This window comes from Myotis nattereri, assembly GCF_964212035.1.
Source record: "Myotis nattereri genome assembly, chromosome: 1".
NCBI classification, from domain to species: Eukaryota; Metazoa; Chordata; class Mammalia; order Chiroptera; family Vespertilionidae; genus Myotis; species Myotis nattereri.
The window spans coordinates 18643356-18664531 of record NC_138075.1 but is presented as its reverse complement, the minus strand read 5'-3'; the positions used below and the strand labels follow the sequence as shown (position 1 = coordinate 18664531).

The 21176-nt window shown below is 38.6% G+C and overlaps 1 protein-coding gene across 1 annotated transcript in view; it reads right to left on the bottom strand.

The window, feature by feature from the left end:
• CEP128 (centrosomal protein 128) overlaps positions 1–21176 on the bottom strand; it is a 348318-nt gene that overhangs the window by 51480 nt on the left and 275662 nt on the right. The window contains exon 19 of the mRNA XM_081083727.1: positions 10680–10729. Coding sequence (XP_080939853.1) covers positions 10680–10729 — 50 coding nt within the window. The remainder of the gene's footprint in view (positions 1–10679; positions 10730–21176) is intronic.

Below are 21176 nucleotides of genomic sequence, written 5' to 3'. Positions count from 1 at the left end.
AAAAAAGGGACATTGGTATGTGATTGTGGCTGTAAATTACCAGCATCATAAAAAGCAACATTATTTATTAAAAGCTTATTATTTGCCAAATTTGTATTGGGTGCTTTCGCATATGTTCTCATTTAATCCTCACAAAAACTTTCATTAGGTAACATTATTAAATTTTATTCATTTAAAGTCAAAGAAGCAGACTTAAAGATATTAAATGTATTGCATTCCACTCTGTGATTTAAGGTTGGAGCTTAGACCATAAACCAGGTCCACCTGACTCAAAGGAGTCTATACTAACTCTCAAAAACAAATGAAAGGTCACATTTAAATATATATATTGAAAAGCTCTGTGAAATGAAGCTAATGGAAATACCACATACTAACAGTGCAGTTTTATGAACAAACAGACAATAAATGCATTTTTATGACCATTGGGACTATGAAGTGTGTGTGGAGGAGGTTGGGGGATACCCTGGGAAACTGGAGCCTCCTTCTCAAAATCGCACATGCCAGCACAGCATTCCAGAATCTTACTCTAAACAGATGTCAGGGGTCAGTGTAACAACACACCTTAAAATTTAATGTTCAAATGAAAACCATTATTGGTACACATTTTTATATTCATTTACTATACCGTAAAAGGGATTATATGCTTGCCATATGCCTTTCTTAAGGGAGCTGCAACTCCTTCTGCCTCTGGGTCTGCCGTTGGGCCAGCTGAAGCACACGGCCAGTACTGCCAGGGAGCTATGAGAAGGACAAAGGCAGCGAAGGCCTGCCCCTCATTAGCTGTGCTGTTGTGCAGGTGGATGGCAGCCCTACTGTTCTGCTCTCCCAGCTCTTTCAGGTGTGGGCTACAGGAGCTTAGATTCATCGCTGGACTCAGAAATGGCCTCTCCCCCCACACCTGTTTTATTCGTGACAAATGTGTTTGCGAACAGCGAAATGAAAACTTGGGATTTCAATTACAACCAGAATGTGGTAAACACACGGAGTCTCTTGTAGGTAATATTTTTCTATTTCATTTCATGAACAAATCCAGAAATATTGTTAGCAGACATTAAATGTTATTTATTAGTGTGCTAATAAGCCTCTGCACTTCCAACAGCGAACATTAAACTTCGAACAAATTAAATTTCGAGTAGTGAGCGGAACGCGGATGCTCAGGGAAAGGAATGCACTTCAGAATCAATTTTTCAAAACCAAAATAATCACTGATTATGATTCAAAGACAAAGACACAACAGGAGATGCTTATTAGTCATTCTTTCAGTTCATTTTAGTTTTATCACTTTTTGCACAATTTAAGATTTATGCAAACATTTTCAGTGTTGCCTTTAATTTTTGCCAGAATATTTTGAACCTGGTTGGAAACTGAAATTGAAGAAGCCCGAGGAGGACTTTAATAACAACTTTCTTCAGTCTGTTTATTTAAAACATGATGAATAAGCAAAAAGAAAAGGTGCAGAATGGAAAAAGAAAAATGATCCCTTCTCCTTCCTAGAAGTTCCTGAGATTACTGGATGGTTCCTAATCTTACACCAGGAATTAAAATCTTCCTCACATGCCAATGGCCAAAAATATGTATTTATATGACAGTGTTCCCAGTTGTCATGTGTATGTAAGCTTGGAGCCTAAAAGATTATAAGTAGTTTTAGAGTTACAGAAAGGCAGTGAGAAGTTTCACTAATTTTAAGTGCCATGTATTGGGACTTAAAATTAGTGAAATAAGGCACTTTCTTAAAATTAGTTTCTTATATCTCTTTTTTGAAAAGGTAGGGGGTCAGTTAGTAATTTGACACACTAGATGCATATGTTTGCTAACAAATTATTCTTGGGGGGTGGGGGAAGAGGAAGAAATTAAAAGAAAGGCCAGGAACCTAAACAAATTAAGTGCAGAAAATCAGTTCTCCATAAGCTCATGAGGCATTAAGCACAGTGGAATGGAAGCCAGGCAGATTCTATCTAATACAAATGTTAGCTGGGCCACTTACTGGCTATGCAGCTATCAGGCTCAGTAGCTTCTCTATCTGCACAATGAGAATAACTATCTACCTGATAGAATTGTCATAAGGAATAGATGACCTAAATTTAGAACTTTGAACACAGTGCAAGACACAAAAGAATTGCTCATTAACTATTAATATTATGCATTAACAAGTCAGAGGGTGTTTATTTTCTTCTGCTTTGATGCACACACCATCACCCTTTGGGGCGGATTTAGCGTAACCTTGATAGGAATTAAGGAGTATTAAATAAGTGTTTGTTAATAGAGTAAAACATAATCTTAGTGAGTTTGAAGACTCCATCTTGGGGAAATCCTCTGAGCATTTCTTTATGTTCTGGAAAATCAGCCACAGATGGGGCTCGGTGATAGCCCTGGAATGAGAACTATAATTTCTTTCAACAATGCCCTATTAATGCTTCAAATGTCAAGATTTGTCTTAAGAGTCTATGGAAAATGTTTCAACCAGAAGTATATTGTTGATGAGCATTTGTTTCCAAATTTGTTGCACACTACTGTTTCATCACTTCGAAAATTGCTTTTCACAACTGTCAATGTTATCAGGAGATGGAAGAGGAAAGGGAGAACATGGTGTTATAATCAAATGTTTGTATACCCCCAAAATTCACAGGTTGAAATCCTAACTTCCAATGTGATGATATCAGGAGGTAGGAACTTTGGGGTGATTAGGTCTTGAGGATGGACCCCTCATAAAAGTGATTCAGAGTCCTCTTTGCTCTCTGCCATGTGAGGACAGGGCAACGTGATGGCTATCTATGAATCAGAAGAGTGGCCCTCACCACCTACTAAATCTACCTCTGTGAACACTGAATACAGGCACTGCATCTGCCTTGACCTGGGACGTCTCAACCTCAGGAACTATGAGAAATAACTGTTTCTAGTTTAAGCTACCAGTCTAAGGTATTTTTTTGTTATAGAGGCCTGAAGGAACTCGGACTCACAGTTATCTGTACAAAGTTTAAGGTCTATCTGGGAAGATGACATGAGAAGAACAAGAAGAAACATACTATGAATAGTCTAGAAACAATCAGTCAATCTGCAACCCAACTGAAATTGCCCACAGTGGACTCTGGAGACATGGCCCAACTCTCAGACAAGCTCAACACTGCAAAACATCATAATGAGCTTAGATTATTGTCATTTGTCACAAAAACATGCAAGCTGTTCTTTCTATCAGCCCCAGTCCCCAGGGTGCCCAGAACTCGGGACTCCACAAAGGCACCGAGAGATGCTTTATGGAAATGTTGCTTTTCATGGAGCCAACTGCAAAGGGGATGTGTATGGAGACAGATAAAATAATTTCCCACCTTATGGGAACAATTTACAAAATCTGTAACACAAATTTGATTCATTTTTCACTACCAAGTTTTTTAAACTTTCTGTCATGGAGTAAAATTTGGGTTTTTGTGCTCAAATACTACACTTTGTATTTTTAAATGTTTCCAAATGGCATTTTTTAGAGACTTTTTAATAACCTTGACTCAAGGAGACTGCTGAATCCGGAAGACTTATGTTTTCCATCCCTCTGAATAAACAGAACCAGCCACGTTTTTATATTTTTTTATCCTGGAAAGAAAATTATCTAGTCAATCCATTTCAGTACATTCAGACAGAAGAGTTCTTCCCTCCCAGGGCTTTCTACTTTCCACTTTAATTCTGTCATAAATTTAGAATTAAAATTAGGTTGCAAATTTCAGGTAAAATAGGGTGATAAAATTTAATGACCACTAACATTTCAAATGGAATCTATTTTACTGAGCTTGGTTCTCCATTCTCCTGAGCACTCTTGACGTAGTAAATTGAAGTGTGCAGATCTAATCAGCTGAGACCCTGCTTGACCCTGATACAAACATCTAAAGTTTCATCTCTGTTGAGACCTCAGACTGAATTTAAGTCTGGGTAAGCCTCCTCACCTTTTGACAAAATAGAGATTTTAATGAGCCATTAAGTCACCTCTCCCTGAAAGTGGCAAAGTATTGCCCAACCCTCCCATAGCCCATAATCACCCATTTTGTTTAATTTGTGACATTGTTTAGAACAGCTTTTATTGGAAAAAGAAATAGATACGTAGTGACTTGCCTATGTTCCAAGGAATGCATTTTGGGGAGAATAAGTAAGTCTGCATTACATTTTGGTTTCTAGGATTATATAAATTTACTATAACTCCTCTGAGTCATCTTAGGAATGAACAGGATACTGAATTTACCTTTTAGTTTAACAAGGCCTTAAACAGTCAATTTCAAATGATCAGTTTATTTAAATTGGGACTTCTGTACAAGTACTTTAGGATCTCCCAAGCAAATCAGAATTTCAGTAGAAATTTAAGAACTGCTTTAACCAATTCTTCCATTCTTCTGGAGGCCCGGTGTTAGAACACAGCACCACTTTTCACCCTCACTTTCCCTTCACTTTCACTCAGAGACTCTTAGTTGTCCTGTCCTTTGCATTTCTTCCCACAATCTCTATAATCTCCAAACCACTGTGTGGTTTGAAAGTACAGGTTATGGTCATTCCAGTCAGGCAGATATGATTGACAGCAAAACCATGGAAATTACCCATTTGGTCTGTCACTGGTCCAATTTATCACATGGTTGGTTACCAGGAGGATGTGCCATCCGCTGGGACTATTGAGATGTTAATGCCCTATGCTGTCAGGCTCTGCCAGGACAATTTCTTTGCCCATGTCAGTTTTTTGTCTTTGGTGGTTTTTCTTGCCCAGTTAATCTCTACAGATGTGTCTGCCAACTTTCCACTAGATTTCTTTTCCATATTATAATGACCCTATATTAATATTTATTAGACTTGTTCCAAGAGAACTGAGAAATTCAAGTTCTATTTTTTTCTTAAAAACACCATGCTGCCATATGCTGGCAACTCCATAAGTAGCTGGTGTGACATGATGGCTGAGAAAAAGGTTATCTTCTCCCTCCTGTTCTCCCAAATACTTTTGTCTTAGCACTGCTTGGGCAACCAAAACAAAATTAAACTCCTGCCCCTCCACTCCCAAAACATTTGCCCAAAATAATGAAATCCTTCTAATGGAAGGTTCCAGACTATTTCTAAAGCTATCTGGGAGAGAAATTAAACAGAATTATAGGTCATCTAAAAAACAACATGTCTATAATGCCATTTAATATCCTACATGGGCATAGCTTCTGGAATGTCTTAGGGAAACATATATTACTTTTTTAAAAAACCACAACACTATTTTTTAATTAAACAAAGAATTTAATTCATTTCTAGTGAAAATACTGATACTGAATAAATATTTGTGACATTTAGATGATAGATCCTACAGCTAAAGTTTCCTTGTTACTCTTGAAATAAGTGATTGATACTCATATGTAGCCCATATAATCAATTTTATTATTGCCACATTGTGACTTTTTCACTACATTTGAAAAATATATAACAATTCCTTTAGCATAATCTGATCCAAATCTGAATTTAAAATCATGGCTGCTTTTAAAAACACTTTCTCTGCTACCCCATCCCCCCCTCACCATTTTACCCTCTTCCTTTTCTATTGACCTCCAGAGCTCATGGGGGAGGGTAAGACAGAGGAAGAGGGTGAAAGAGAGAAAGGGACAGGGAAGGAGGGCAGACAGGGCCCCAAGAGGGCAGGGGCATTTACAGCACTCTCCCCACTGGGTAGCACTATGTCTGGCACATGGTAGGTGCAAATAGTCAGTGTGGGGAATCAGAATCTATGGAGGCCCTGCCAGGCACCAAGGTTTACCTACTTCTTATTTAAGCTAATCCTCTGCCTTGGAGTCGGTATCATTACTGTTACCAATATATAGGTTTGGACATTGCTTGTAGTAAAAGAGGAAAATAAATAAGAAAATGCACATCCATAATCATCCAGTTTTCTCTCATTTTAAATAAAATTAAGTGTGAGATGACTATAAGTGTATATGAGAGAAGTACCATGTGCATTTTCCAGGTATCTACTCTGTTTAGTAACTGTCTTAAGTAGCACTTTAAAGCTTTTCCTCACTAACCATGATATGCTTTTCATGTGATTTGCATTCTGAGGATCACAAGAAAAGCAGGAAATCAATGAGAGGTAGTTTGGTAATTTAAAAATGAAAACAAAAGCAACAGCAGCACCTACCACTAACAGCCATCTCTAGTAAAATGTCAGTCACTGAACACTTTTCAACTAAATTGAGGAAAAATGGGTTGCCATTTATGTCTATTTAAAATGTGTCAGCTGATCTCTAGGGGATTAAAGAAGGGCTTTGCTTGTTCAATTTACCTCAAACCCATATGCAAATGATACTCATACAGCACCACACATTTACAGTCAAAGACAATACTTTGTTTTTAGGAAGAGCAGAGCCCACAGTGTAACCAACTGCAAATGTCACACAGCACAGACACAAAAACCACAGCCAGACAATGCTAAGCTCCAACAAAGAATTTTGGGAATTACCAGCTGTATTGTAAAAATGACTGTCAAATATGTTTGATTCCATTGTTTGTCATTCTCTGAAGATTGAAAACACTTTCTCTGCTACCCCATCCCCCCCTCACCATTTTACCCTCTTCCTTTTCTATTGACCTCCAGCACTTACTCCTTGACCTTTCTTTTCAATGTTACATTCAAAGAGGGAGGGAGAAGAGGACAGAGAGAAGGAGGGAGTGAAATGTACCTGTGTGTGTGTGTGTGTGTGTGCGCGCGCGCGCGTGTGCGCGTGCGCGCGGGAGCAGGGGCATAGAATTTGAAATTTTTGTTCATTAAACAAAAATGAACCCCGGGGCAGAGATGGTTTTTTCTAATACGTTGTTCTCTCTTCTTCAGGAGAGCCAGGAATAGGTGCCATATACATAAGACCCTGGCATGGTGGCATGTATTTATTTATTTATTTATTTACTCAACAAAAATTTACTGAGTACCTACTAAGGTGAGGCACTGAGCTAAGTAGTGCACATTTGGGAAAATAAAAGACATGAGAGATGATTCATAGGCATGATAGGAAATTACAATTCATCATATGGTAAACTTTTATTTTAAAACCTAGACTTCTTAGCCCCGTGGTCGGCAAACTGCGGCTTGCGAGCCATATGCAGCTCTTTGGCCCCTTGAGTGTGGCTCTTCCTAAGCCTTAGGAGTACCCTAATTATGTTAATAACAATGCACCTACCTATATAGCTTAAGTTTAAAAAATTTGGCTCTCAAAAGAAATTTCAATCGTTGTACTGTTGATAGTTGGTTCTGTTGACTAATGAGTTTACCGACCATAGCCAAATCAATTCAGGCATTTAACAGAAATTTATTACATTTTATTGATTATTTTTCTCTTAAAATATTCTTGGCTAAATTTCTAGGCACCATGCTTTCCTGAAATTATTTTCTTTACATTTTAGACTTCTCTGCAGGAGTTTCATCCTCAGCCTGTTATTTATGTGTTGGTGATCCTGAAAGTTTTGGCTTAAGTTTTCATCTCTATTCTGCATATTTCCCTGGGAGTCCTCATTGCTCCTAAACTTGTAGTATCATCTGTATGATATGAAAACCAGATCTGATGACATCAAATTCTGCATGTCCAGTTCAAACTCTTCTGAGGTCATATGTGAAACCTTCTTGACATTGCCATCTGATGTTTCAAAGCACCCACACTCAAAATATCGTAAATTGAACTAATCAACTTCTCTTCTCATTGCATAACAACCATCCATAAAGTTCCCCAATCAAAACACCTGAGTTATTCTTAACTCCTTTCTTTTTACTTCCTAACAACCAATCTCAAAGTGTCATAGGTTTTTACATTATAAAATGCATTAAAACACACACCCTCATCTTCATGCTCTCTGCTACTACCCAATACAGGCAACCATTGTTCTTTGCCAACATTATCACAAATATATGCTTAATTGGTCTCCCTGATTTCAATCTTGCTTGCCCCCAATGCTTTTAAGCCAGTTATATAGATGCTAATTTGATAATATTGTTCTCTTTACTATTTTTCCATACACTAAAGATAAAATCCTAACTTCTTTAGGAGACCCCTTAAACCTCTATTTACCTTATAGATTCCCATTTTGCCTCTGCTCTCTGTCACTACTTTCCACCATACACAACTTCTTTCAGTTCCTTAAATATGACACCGATGCTCTCTTTACCACAGGCCTTCCCATGTCCTTCACATTTCCTAAAACTTTTCTTATCTTCACTCCAAACTTGCCAATGTTAACTTCTGGTTATCATTTAAATATTGACTTCCTTTGGGAAGCCAATTTGGATTGCCACTCCATCCCAGCTCATCCTTTTCAGCTTTGACCCCCTAAACTTACACCCAACCTACCATTATCTCCACCAAAGACAGATTTTCTTGCTATATGCTCCCACAGTGAGTTATCTCCCCTAGTAGCATTTTAAAATATTTTATTATAAATGTGTATTTAACATTCTTTTTCACTAATTACTGTGTAAAGGGCAAGAAGCTACCCAGTATAAGCAGCTTGCCTTTGTATCCCTAGAAACTAGTATAGGGCCTTGCACAATAAAGATTTGTTCAATGAGTAGATGGAGCGCTTTTCAGTTACAGGGAACTAGGAAGAGCTTAGAGACAAACACCCACTACCCTTAAGGAGAATAATATTAAATGCAGAATGTCTGTTATACACAATTATATGATGATAATGAGTAAATAAAATTGACTCCTATTTGGACATGTGGGGATTTGCTAACGCTGTAAATTGGAATTAAATATTTAGCTCTCCCTTCTGGGATAATCTAATCCACACTAAAGATTTCTGGAAGACAGTTTGATGATTTTACATTATAGATCAGAATATAGTCATAGCAAAGTTAATTGAGTTACTCAAGGTTACCCAGTGAATCAGAAGCAGAGACAGGACTTAAAACTCAAGAACTGCCAACCTCAAGTCCTTGGTGCTATCATTTATTTAAAAATTCCTTTGTCTTTTTCTCCCCAAATCCTATTGTGTGATTGTAGGACTTCAACCTGCATACTTTAATAGATAGTCTTCTCAAACTATCACCCGTGATACTGACATTTGAAGACTCGGGGATGTAGGCACCTTTGATAGGTCTTCCTCTAGTCTGGAACATGAAAGGCTTTCTGGGACGTGTCTATGCACTCTGTTCTCTCTGCGAGTGCCAGTTCCTTCTTAGATCTTAACAGAGTATTAGTTAGACACTAGTTGCCTCTACAAAGTGCCAACAGTGAATTTTTCTGCTGTTGGATATCATACTGGATGATGCCCTACATTTAAAAGTCCCATAGTTAGTTGGCTGGGACACTCTATTGCACTCAATAGACATTTTGGTAGAAAATGCTGCCAGCACTTAATAAATATTTGAGAAGCAGCATTGGCTATTAACTTTAACAGGATTACAGATTCCAACATTCATATTGTGAGAGAAATAAACTCAAAAGGGCCTGTGCTGCCATTTCGAAAGGCCAGATATGTATTACGTACTCAATAAATATGTTTATATGTGGTATTCTGGGGCCAATGGCAAATATGGTGCATAACCAAAATGCCTCAAAAAGCCTTTATATATATATAATCTGTACCAAACTGTGGTTAACACAAGCCACTTTTATTAGATATATAGAGCTGTACTCTTCTTCATCATTTTCAGATCAATTATAAAACTTAACAGATGGAGCATAAGATAGAAGAGTCCCCAGTTATAGAACATTCCTCTTGCTCTTTCGGCTTTGCTTAATCCATCCTTCACTGGCCCAAAGCAAACATCTTTACCCCTACAGCATTCAAGCCAGCTCATTGCATCACTCTCCAGTCCTACTTGCATCTCCAGGCCCAAGGAGAACTTTAAATGTCCAAAGTATTTACTGTTCTTAATCCACAATGTTGACATTAAATGAATTGGTTCTGTCATGCGAATATAACTGATTATATTTCCCCTAATAAAGATAGACATTTGAGTTACCCATTTGTAAATTAGGCCAATGCAAAAGAAAGAGAACTTCTGTCAGATGCTGAGTTAACATCAATTGCTCGTTCCATGGAAATGTCAATTAACATTCTAGTGCAACCTTTCAAACACAATTTTCTAATTCAAGAAATGTGCATAAATCCATAGTGAACTGAGAGGCATACAGGGTAAGTCTTAAGGGCCATATATGTGTTTATATTCTTGGTTGGCCATTGGTAGATGACATTCATGGAGTCAGAATACTTTCAACTTTCACTTGAATATGTAGATTCCATGAATTCATCCTTACTCATAAGTCCTATTTGGAGGGAAATGATTTTGCAAAGATGTTGCTTTCATTTCCTAATGCTGCTAGTAAGCTAAACCAAGGAATAAAAGTTCCTTTCAAGAGCAGCATGAAGGCAGAGAGAAATATTCATCGGATGCCTACCACACCACCCCGACCAGCAATCGAAACCGCTACCTTTTGGTATACAGGATGACACTCCAACCTGCTGCGCCACCCAGGCAAGCCTGAGTAAGCTTCATGCTTTAGGAGATTATAAATGCTCTCAAACACTTCTAAAGGAAGCAAATTCCAACTTGGGCTTTAAAGTTCTGACTTTTTTTTTTTTTACTCCATTTGTCATCATGGTCTGAATGGGACAATATTAACAGCTAACCGGGAAAACAACAACAACAAAAAATGCTTTTATCACCAGGATACCTGCCCTATTGGACAATTTACCTGTAGAGATTCCATTTCTTCATCTTTTCTGTGGGACTCCTCCAGCAGATCTACAACAAGAAAGTAAAATACCCATCAAAATGCAGTGCAAAAATTGGTAGTCTCATTATCAAACACAATTCAGTCAGAGGCTTGTATAAACTGTTGTCTGGAATAAAATTTGATGTCCTCATGCCCACGGATGAGATGAGCAGAGCTCTGGATCCTGCCAAACCTAAGCTGGCTGAGAACCCTGGGAGGTCCCAGAGCTGGTGGAGATACTGGAGAATGAGACCAACTCAATTAAAATCCAAAATCACATCAGCATTTTAGAAATTTGGTCCAGTTTACATAACTCAAAAGTAACACAAAATTTCCCTTAAACACACACACACACACACACACACACACACACATTTTTTTCTTTTGAAAGAAAAATGAGAAGCAAACCATTTGCTCTTAAACTCTCAAGCCAACATCTCCAGAGAAAATTTTATAACCAAATTAAAATACCCTGGAATAATGGGTGTTATTAATGGAAGTAGAACACCAGTTTAACTGTACAGTCACATTAATTATCATTTCACACCGAAAGGGTGGGAAGCATTGAAGCTACATCTGACCAAGAGGTTGGCACCATCTCAGAGAAATCAGTGGCTGGAAGGCGAGGTAGTCGCTGAAGAGAGTTCTGTCTAAATGCCTGCGCACAGCCACAGTGCCTCAGTGCCCAACATTAATTTATGAACCTGCTATAAAAATATATATGCATATATTTGGCAAGTAGAATTTTCTGCCTGCAGCTATACCACCCTGTGCTGTGATGTTATTAGATCTCACAAACCTAGAGAGGGCTGGGCTGAGTCAGAACTTGGATGGAAACTGGCAATAAACACCTACAGCAGCGCACATTAATATTAGCATTTGCCCTACGCTGTGATTGATATAGCTTACCAAGAGGCTGTACTGCATAAAAGGAATATATAACCTCCAGAAATTCAATATATATCCCAGAAAGGCAAATGTTTTTAGCAAGTGCAATGCCAGATGCAGCAGGAAACAACAGTATCGTGGAAAGCCAAGCCACAATGGTATATGTCATAACTGGGTGGGCAGTACACTGAAACGCCAGAAAACCTGGTAGATGGTATGATTGATAGTGATGGCCCTTTGAGACTGGATGATTATGAGAGAACTACAGGAGCAGCAAGCAACCCTCTCAAGACACAATGCACTTGGATTAAGGATAAGAGGTAGTTTTTGCTCTGTGTCCATAGTGGAGCTGGCTTTAGCTCCCAGACCTCTCATAATCAGAGTTACACCAATAAATTATGGGAGCATGGGAATGTATTAAGGTGGATTTTTAAAGGGATTTTTAGTTGGCATATCATGTTCTTTAGCAGAAACCAACTTGAGGTGTGGTAGATTAAGTAGCCTCAGTCATTCCTCTTCTTGTGTCCTTACTCAGTTGCATTGTGACACTGTAGCTACTTCCATCTAGCAGTCACGAGCACCGCTCACCTCTTCTTGCATAGAGGCTGCCTCCTGACTTGATTTGGTGAATAGAATATAGCAAATGCAACTTTATGCCAATCTGCTTTGAAGGTGCAAGAGGCCTCACACATTTTCACTTGGAACTCTGTCATTATCATCTGAACAAGCACAGTCCAACTTATTGAGATGACGAGAGACACATGGTCCAGGACTCTTCCCACCCCTAACGCCCTGCAGGTTGCCTCCACTGGTAGTCAGGGAATGTCCAGAGCACAGCTGCCCAGCTGAACTGAAGATGACCACAGATGACATAGGTAGGAGCCCAGGTGAATCCAGTGCCAACTCCAACTCACAGAATTTTGACCTAAATAAATGGAATTTCAAGATGGTTTGGTGCCTAGTGCTTGCTAAGTGATAACACTCAGTTGCTAACTGAACAACAATCACTTAGAATTTATTAGAAGGCTTTGGAATAACTAATAGAGATGTGGGGGAAAAGGATCTAGGCTCTGGAGATAATAAGCACTGGTCTGGGTGGGATGCAGGGAGCATGAACCAATAGGCATTTTATCCTGGGTGCCTCTATCTTTTTAAAAAAATATATATTTTTTAAATTGATTTCAGAAAGGAAAGGAGGGGAGAAAGAGGTAGAAACATCAAGAATGAGAAAGAATCATTGATCGGCTGCTTCCTGCACACCCCCCAGTGGGGGTTGAGCCTGCAACCTGATCATATGCCCTGACCAGGAATTGAAACATGATCTCCTGGTTCATAGGTTCAAGGTTGACGCTCAACCACTGAGCCACGCTAGCCAGGCTGGATGCCTCTAATCTTTGTGTCACTCCATCAAGATGAAGTTCCATAAAGAGAAGAGCTAAGTAGCCTAGCTTAGATCTCTTGCCTTCTTCTTGACTAGGGGAAAGCATGGAAAGAGTTCACTGATAATCCCAAAAGGATTGGACAAAGAACAGAAAGAACAGCTTCCAAATGCAAAGTCAGAGTACTGTTAACAGAAGAAGGCAGGTGGACAGGCCAAAACAACAGATGCCTACTCCAACTGTTTTTAGTAAATTATGTCTTCAGTGCAACTCTTCAATACCTGTGAGATGTGAGATCACTATTCTGTTCCCATGTGATGTAGCCATTTTGTTACACTACTTATGTTTATTAGGTGGGTCTCAGAGGTGGGCCCCCTGTAATGAATTGTGTTGGTTAATGGTAGTGTGGAATTGGTGTGGTGAATAGTGGGGTCTATCAACCATTAAAGGAAAATGATCTTGTTCCCCATAGCCAACTTAGTATAGCAAACATCACATACCTTACCTAAAATTTAGTGGGCAAATAAGGATATTGAGTCACTTATATAGTCAAACTCAACTCACACAGTTGATAAAATATAGACATAAGTTCAGTTTACCCTCAGAACTTCATAGTAGGATAATTGCAATTAAAAAATTATGTTCCTTTGCCCGGCTGGTGTGACTCAATGGTTGAGTGTCAACCTATGAACCAGGAGGTCACGGTTCAATTCCTGGTTAGGGCATATACCTGGGTTTAGGGCTTGATCCCTAGTAGGAGGCATGCAGGAGGCAGCTGATCAATGATTCTCTATCATCATTGATGTTTCTATCTCTCTCTCCTTCTCCCTTCCTCTCTGAAGTCAATAAAAATATGTTTTAAAAAAGTACATAAAAGTTCATGTTGCTCTTCCAACAAAACTACCACCAATAGCAGTGCTTGATTTTCATGGTTGAACAGAAATGATTTACAATTGGTATTTAAAATATAGAGCCCCCTCTGTTCACCCCCACTAACCATCATCCTAACTTATATCAAGAGTAGAGTGGACAACTGTTTTTATTTTTTCTCTATGCCACATCCCTTCCCTGTGAGAACCAACTGCTTCCCCTCCCCCCCGCCCCGCCCCTCCGCCCCTTCTGCCTGATAGCATATAAACTTAGTCACACCAGCAGGCATCTCTTTTTTTCAGGCACTAATATGGATAGTGAGAGAGAATCCCTCTCCTTTGGAAACTGCAAGCTTATATTAGCTTGTATTTCCTACTATTGCAAAAGAAACCTGTACAATAATGAAGCTGGCAAAGAAGAAAGCAGAGCCCAGAGACAGAGAGAGCTGGTTGAGGACAAGATCACTCCTGCCTGAAGCACACCTAACCCCTGGACTTTATTTCCTTTTATGTAAATTAGCGCTAGTTGGATTGCTGTCATTTTTAAAAGTGTCTGGGAATGAAGTATTATTGAACCTTTTTATCTCTATTCAGAAACTCGGAGAACTTAGAGTGGGCAAGAACTTTCTATTCAACAGTGAAACGTTTCATTCTACAATAAATCGATAAAGACGAGGCTCAAAGAAAGCAATTAGTTTGCCTGAGATTACCTAGTTAATGCCAGGCCACAGCTAGAACACTGCTCCTCTGCCTTCCTGCCCATCTAGCATACCATGCTCTCATTTGCACCACTCAGTACTTCACTGTACCCTTTCCATACTGTTGTTCTACAAAGAATGCACACATGTGTGCTCCTCTCCCTTCCTTTTGGAGTTCTCTGATGTCAACAACCAGAGCTTCTAGGTCTTTATATCCACACCCCCCTTAACTACGATTTCTCCACCTCTGCTTCTTAACTTACATTCCCCAAATTGCCCCGGCTGTCTATATCACTGCTCTGTGCAATTGCTCACTTGTCAGGTGCAGTGTTTAAGCACATGCATTTGAAATGATGAACAGTGTTGTTAACTTGTGCTGATGAAATACGGCTGCTAGGCATTGCTGAGAAGTGGCTGCTCTACCGCAAATACCAGATGAGAGAACACAGATGACACCCCTGGACAACTGAAGTGACAGATCGCCTCGACACCAGAGTGTGATCAGCACACCTAACTATAATGAACAATCTTGTTGCTTGTTCTTGACCAACTTTAGAACAAATGATCAGCAAGGAAAAGCTAAAGGGCCGCTCTGCTTCCTTGGTCACCACTGGCATGTTCGTGTTTTGCTTTATTATTCTCTGGTTTCCTGTTCAACACAAACAGCAATTCAACTGCCATGCAGATTGCTGTGGCTAAACGTGCTTCCGTCAACATCAGTTAATGAAAGATGTTTTTGGTGAAAAGGGCTGCAGTCCTGTGTATTTTCCTTGGACTGGTTCCAACTCTTTAAAGAGCTGATACTAACTATATGGTCTTTAAGAGATGGGGGATAAATCCATTTGAAAAAGACACAAAGCCCTGGCCAGTTTTCTCAGTGGTTAGGGTGTTGGCAACAGACTGAAGGGTTACAGGCCTGAATCTGGTCAAGGGCATGTACTTGTTGCAGGTTCAGTCCCCAGCAGGCCCTGATCATGGTGCTGTGCAGGAGGCAGCCAATCCATGTGTCTCTCTCACATCAATGTTTCTCTCTCTGTCTCTCCCTCTCCTGTGTACGCTCTCTAAAAATCAATGGAAAGATATCCTTCGGTGAGGATTTTTTTTTTTTTTAAAAGGACACCATGAATGGGAACTGGAGAATCAATTTGTTTTAAAATCTATTTGTTTTTGTTTTTTTCCACTTTGTATTTCTCTGAAATACTGGGGGTAATAGATCATGACCATGTTTTTTGCTCAGTCTGTACCACTTGTTTGCATTCTTTCCAATCTTTACAACAGGTGGCATGGCTGTTCAAAGGAGGTTTGACACTTTTTTATGTTGATTCTGGTTCCTGGTAGCCAAGGAAGCAGATAGGTTGTTGTTTAGTTTATTTGCTTTTGAAATGAGAAGCATGCCCAGGTGTGCATGAACAACATGCCCGTCTAGTAATCTGACCCTTTACAGTGAGATCGGAGATCTCTGACCTTTATTATAAAGCATCTCATCCATACTGCAAGTCTGGTAACACAGAAAAGTTATTGAAACAGGGCTTCAAACACAGCAACGCTCACCACAATGGCACTGGACAGAGTAGTGCTAGCAGTAGAATATGGCAAATTAGTGATTACAATTTAGAGAAAAGCATTTAGTCTCTGGCTCCTGTACCTCACTCAAGAATTCAGTACTCCTGTTCAGTGTTACTTTGTGTGTCCTGACATTTACCTAAAACAATAGATAATGTAAATTCTCAGAAGAATTCAATACTTTAAAAAAAGTAAATGTGAGCCATTCTTCTGTGGATGGCAGGCACAGTATAATGAGATTGACTAAATTAAACAGTGCTCCACGACCCTTATGAGGTCATGAATGACAGACTCAGCCTCCCACAATTGTAGACTAGATACTCAAGACACTAGTCACATGGGGAATACAATGGGCAATTTCCCCGTTTCCTCCTTGGCTCCCCAGTTATTAGAAACTTTGACATTTTAGGAACAGAAGGTACCATTGAGACCAGGGGCTTTTTTTGTTTTTTAAAGTAGAATTTTGTCTTATGAATAAAATCATACACACTTTCAAGTGTATATTATAAACACATAATTTAGAAAGCAGAAAAGAAGCTGCTTTGGTGGAAGCAAAATTGGAGGACATTAGGCCCCACCCGATGGACTTCCCTCCTATACTGGGGTCAACCCTGTGGTGCCATGGTGCAACTGCAGGCTCCCAATTGTGCTGATCTAATCCAACCTCCTCACAGTTCATAGATGAGGACTGAGTTCCGACAGATCCAAAGGCACTGTCAATGTCACACAGCCAGTCAACAGAAGCTCATGACCCTGAGCCCAGGGCTTCTGAACCCGACAGGTACCAGTACGTTCTTACAAAGCAGTGACCACCTTCCTTTACCATTCAAGGTTTGTATTTTAATGCCATGGTATTCCAACCTCTACCATAAATGTCTATACACTTCTGATGCCTCCCCAAACCTAAAGGAAACCTTGCTGAATCACTTGTGCAACAACAAAAACCTGTGAGACCTTGTAATAAAATTCCTCAACTCTGAAAGATAACATTAAAAAAAACAATGTGGTTTTGCCCTGGCCAGGTGGCTCAGTTGGCTGGAGTGCTATCCCACACACCCGAAGATTGCAAGTTCAATTCCTGGTCAGGGCACATACCGATGTTGTGGGTTTGAACCCCAGTCAGGCCATGTAATGGAGGCAACTGATTGGTGTTTCTCACATCAATGTTTCTCTCCCCTGCCCCCCCCCCTTTCTCACCCTTTAAAATCAATAAACATATCCTAGGGTGAGGAAAAAATAAAAAATAGGAAATGTGACTTTGATGAAAAGCAAATATCTTCTAGACGCTTGAAAAGGCAGTAATTTTTGGCAAAGTGTGTAAGCATTCAACATACAAAATATCTCACAAAATAAAAAAACATAAATTTTGTTTATGTTGAATAGTTCCTCTCCTTAATATAACATTTGTCAGTAAATGTTCTTCCCATTCTATTACATTAGTAAAATAGGATAAATGAATAACAATATGATTCTCCATTAGCTAAAATACCTCAAAAGAAATCAAATATACTTGATTTAAGTTAATATATGTAAAACACTTAAAACAGTGTCTGGTACATAATAAGAATTATATATATTGGCTTATTACTATTTTTCAAAAATTACCCTTCAGTACGATACTAAAATCAGGAACATGTGTGAAAAATAATCAGGTGCATTTTAAAACAAATAAACAAAAAAAGCCCTTAAGTATACTTCTTTTAGGCTGCATGTGTGATTGGTAGCTACATTTTTAGAACTCTGCTATATCTGCTGCCACCCACTGGTACATATATGGACATACCACAGTGAGTTAAGAGTTTTCCCATCAGGCCTGACCACAGAAAACACACAGGTTAAAATGAAGATCAACATTTAAAAAGTATGGCTATCCTCTGTGGTTTGTCTCAGACGCTGAAACAACATACTGGTCTGCAGATGGAGCCCAAATGGCCCAATAAATGAGAGGTTTGTAATCCACTGTCTGTCTCTTGGGTATGTGGTAAAATATCCAAATACAGGTACTTGTATTTTATTTGAATTCAATTCATTTCTGGTGAAACTTTCCATCTTGACAACTAAAGAGATTTAAAACCTCATCTCTACAAAACTGATATACTACAGAAAACAACACAACAATCTATCCCACTCCACCTCATTTTTGGTTCTGTCACAGAGAAACACCTAAATGTAGAACAAAGGTTCTGACTCCGTCAACTATGAGAGTTTTGTCATTTCTATTGGCGACAATAGCAGAGAAAGTCAGAAGAGATTCATTAGAAAACAGGACACTGTCCTAAATTGGCCTAAGGACTGTCTCAGTCAAACTATTACATGTAACAATTAACGAAATGAACAAGAGAAGTTTATAATCTATTGTAAACACTTTGTCAAGAATAAGTTTCAAATGCTCAAATGCAGGCATAAAGTCATGTTCCTTCCTACGTACACGATCTCTAAATTGCGCTCATTTAATAGGAAGTTTGGCTTTTACTTAAATTCCTTAGGTTGGAAGGCAGCTTATCATGAACTTTGTTTTAGGTCTAGATTCATTAGGTGCAGTTTTTATTAAATCCAAAATGGATATTATGAGGAAAAGTTTACCAAAATTTTCATAAAAGCAATGACAGCTTCAAGTTCTATACATTTAATTATAAAAAGGTGTCCTGAATTTTTCAACTGTATTACTATAGTAGCATTCTGCCTGTGTTCCTTCCTGTCCTCTTATCACTCAACCATCACCCTGCACAGCCCAGAGTTATGAATCTAAAATAGATATGCTCATGTCATTCTTTGCTTTAAACTGCTTGTAGACTTGATTTTATCCATGCTGCCATAGTGACTGCTGATGACAGCTTCCTGGAGTGTGAGTGGTCAGTATTCCAGGGATATGCCTGACATACGTGGAAAGTTCTTAAATTCATTTTTGATGTCCTCTATGAACATAGAGGCAGGAAAGAATAGTGTTGTGTGTCTAGAACTTCCCATGCTGAGATAGATAATATTTAAACTCCTTGGTATGTCATTTATACCAAATCTGTCCATAGATTTACTTCTCACACCATTACTTCTATCATCACTGCAATATCTCCTCACACTGTCTGTGACATCCTTCCTGGACTTCACTAAGTAGAAAATATCCAACCATCCTTCAAATCCCAGCTTAAAACAAATATCCTCTGTTGATGTTCACAAATTATGCCATGCCCAGTACCACTCATTTCTGGAGATACTGCGTCTGCTTCTGATTCTCACAGTTCTTTGTTTGTACTTTTATTACAGTTCTCATTCTATTACAGTTAATTGTTACATATTTGGATCTGTTACTAGATTCAAACTCTTTGAAATGTACCAATTTCAGGAGCTTTAGCTCAGAATATTGTACATGTTAAAGAAACATTTACTGAGTAAATATATTTTTAATAAAACAATAAAAGCTGCAGATGTTACTAATGTGCATATAGCATATGGAGAAGTGAGAAGGGGAAGTGCTGACTCCCTCTGCTCTACTCTGGTGTCTACATCTATCCCTGCCTCGGAAAGGTCTGAGCTGATGTAGAAACATCACAGACGTCGAGATAACAACAGTAGACAACAAAACATATGATAAAAATAGGTAAACACTACAAGCATTTCAAAATGATTATTCTGAGTTATAACTACAGTTTATTTTATTATACTTCATAGTACTCCTTCTATATTGTATCCTTTCTAATCTTCCTGAAATGATTGGGACTTCCTATTCCAAAAGCAGTTGTGCTCTGGCCGAAGTCAGAAGAATCTGGTCAGATTTGAAAACTGATAATTAGGACAATAATGGGAAAACCTATAATACTACAGGCCAATTAGTAATGCTAAGGTCAATGGCCAATTTTCTACTAAAGCACATATATTCAGAATGGTGGGAAAATATAAGAATGGAAGTCAGGAGACCTAGGTTCTAGTTCTTCCTCTGCTATTAGTTATCAAATTACATTTGTAAAAACAGTCACTTAATCATTCTTTTTTATTTTTATTGATTCTTAGAGAGAGAGAAGGGGAGAGAGAGAGAGAAACAATGATGTGAGAGAGAAGCATCGACTGGTTGCCTTCCGTATGCACTCAGACCAGGGATTGAACCTGCAACCTAGGTATATGGCCTGACCGGCATACAACCTTTTGGTGTATGGATGATGCTCTGACCAACTGAGCCGCCTGTCCAGGACACTTAATCATTCTTGACCACAGTGATCCAATTAGTAAAATAATGGGAGTGAATAGATTACTGTGAAGATTCTTCCAGTGCTGATATTTTAAGCACTGTTCAATGGTAGGTTGCTTGCTACATGGTGTCTAAATGTTAGTTATAGTGTGTTAGTTGCCTGGCTCAATCTGTACTAGTAACACTATTCAGAATATGGATGGAAATTATCACCCCAAAACCCTTTAGAAATCCAAACAGATTCTCACTTAGTTTAAGTAATTATTCTTATTGTTAGGACTGTTTATAGATAATAAAGACATATGAGAAATTCATTCTAATTCACCTCTAATGTCTATCTGTTGTGTTTTTTTTTTTTTATACCCAGAGTAAATACACTTCAGAGAATTATAGATCTTCCCTTTTTGTCTTTCAAATCCTCACAATTACAATAATTCTTCTATTTCTTCTTATCCAGAGTCCTTTATAAACTCCAATAAACAATTTCATCTGGATATAGAAAAACAATATTTTCACACAAATATTCTCATTTGTCAGATCACTTTCTTTTCTGGTCAGTGTTAAGGGAAAAAAAACACCCCCAAAAACAAGATTGGCTTCAAAAGACAGCTATCCCCAAAACCAGGCATCAGACGGAAAGGGCTCCTCATGAATAGGTAAGATTGGGATTTTTTAGTGGTTGTAGTCTCTTACTACTAATGAGAATTAAAAATGTGTCTCATTGAAACAGAAGGGATTCAAAAATTACCCAATTAACTGGTAATAGAAAAATAACCATAAACCAAACTCTATGTAAGATTATAGCATGAAAAGAAAAAATTTAAATGAGTATTTTCTTTGGTGTTATATTCAGATGGCAAATGGTTTTCATGGATAATCTCACAGGTCATTGCTTCCTT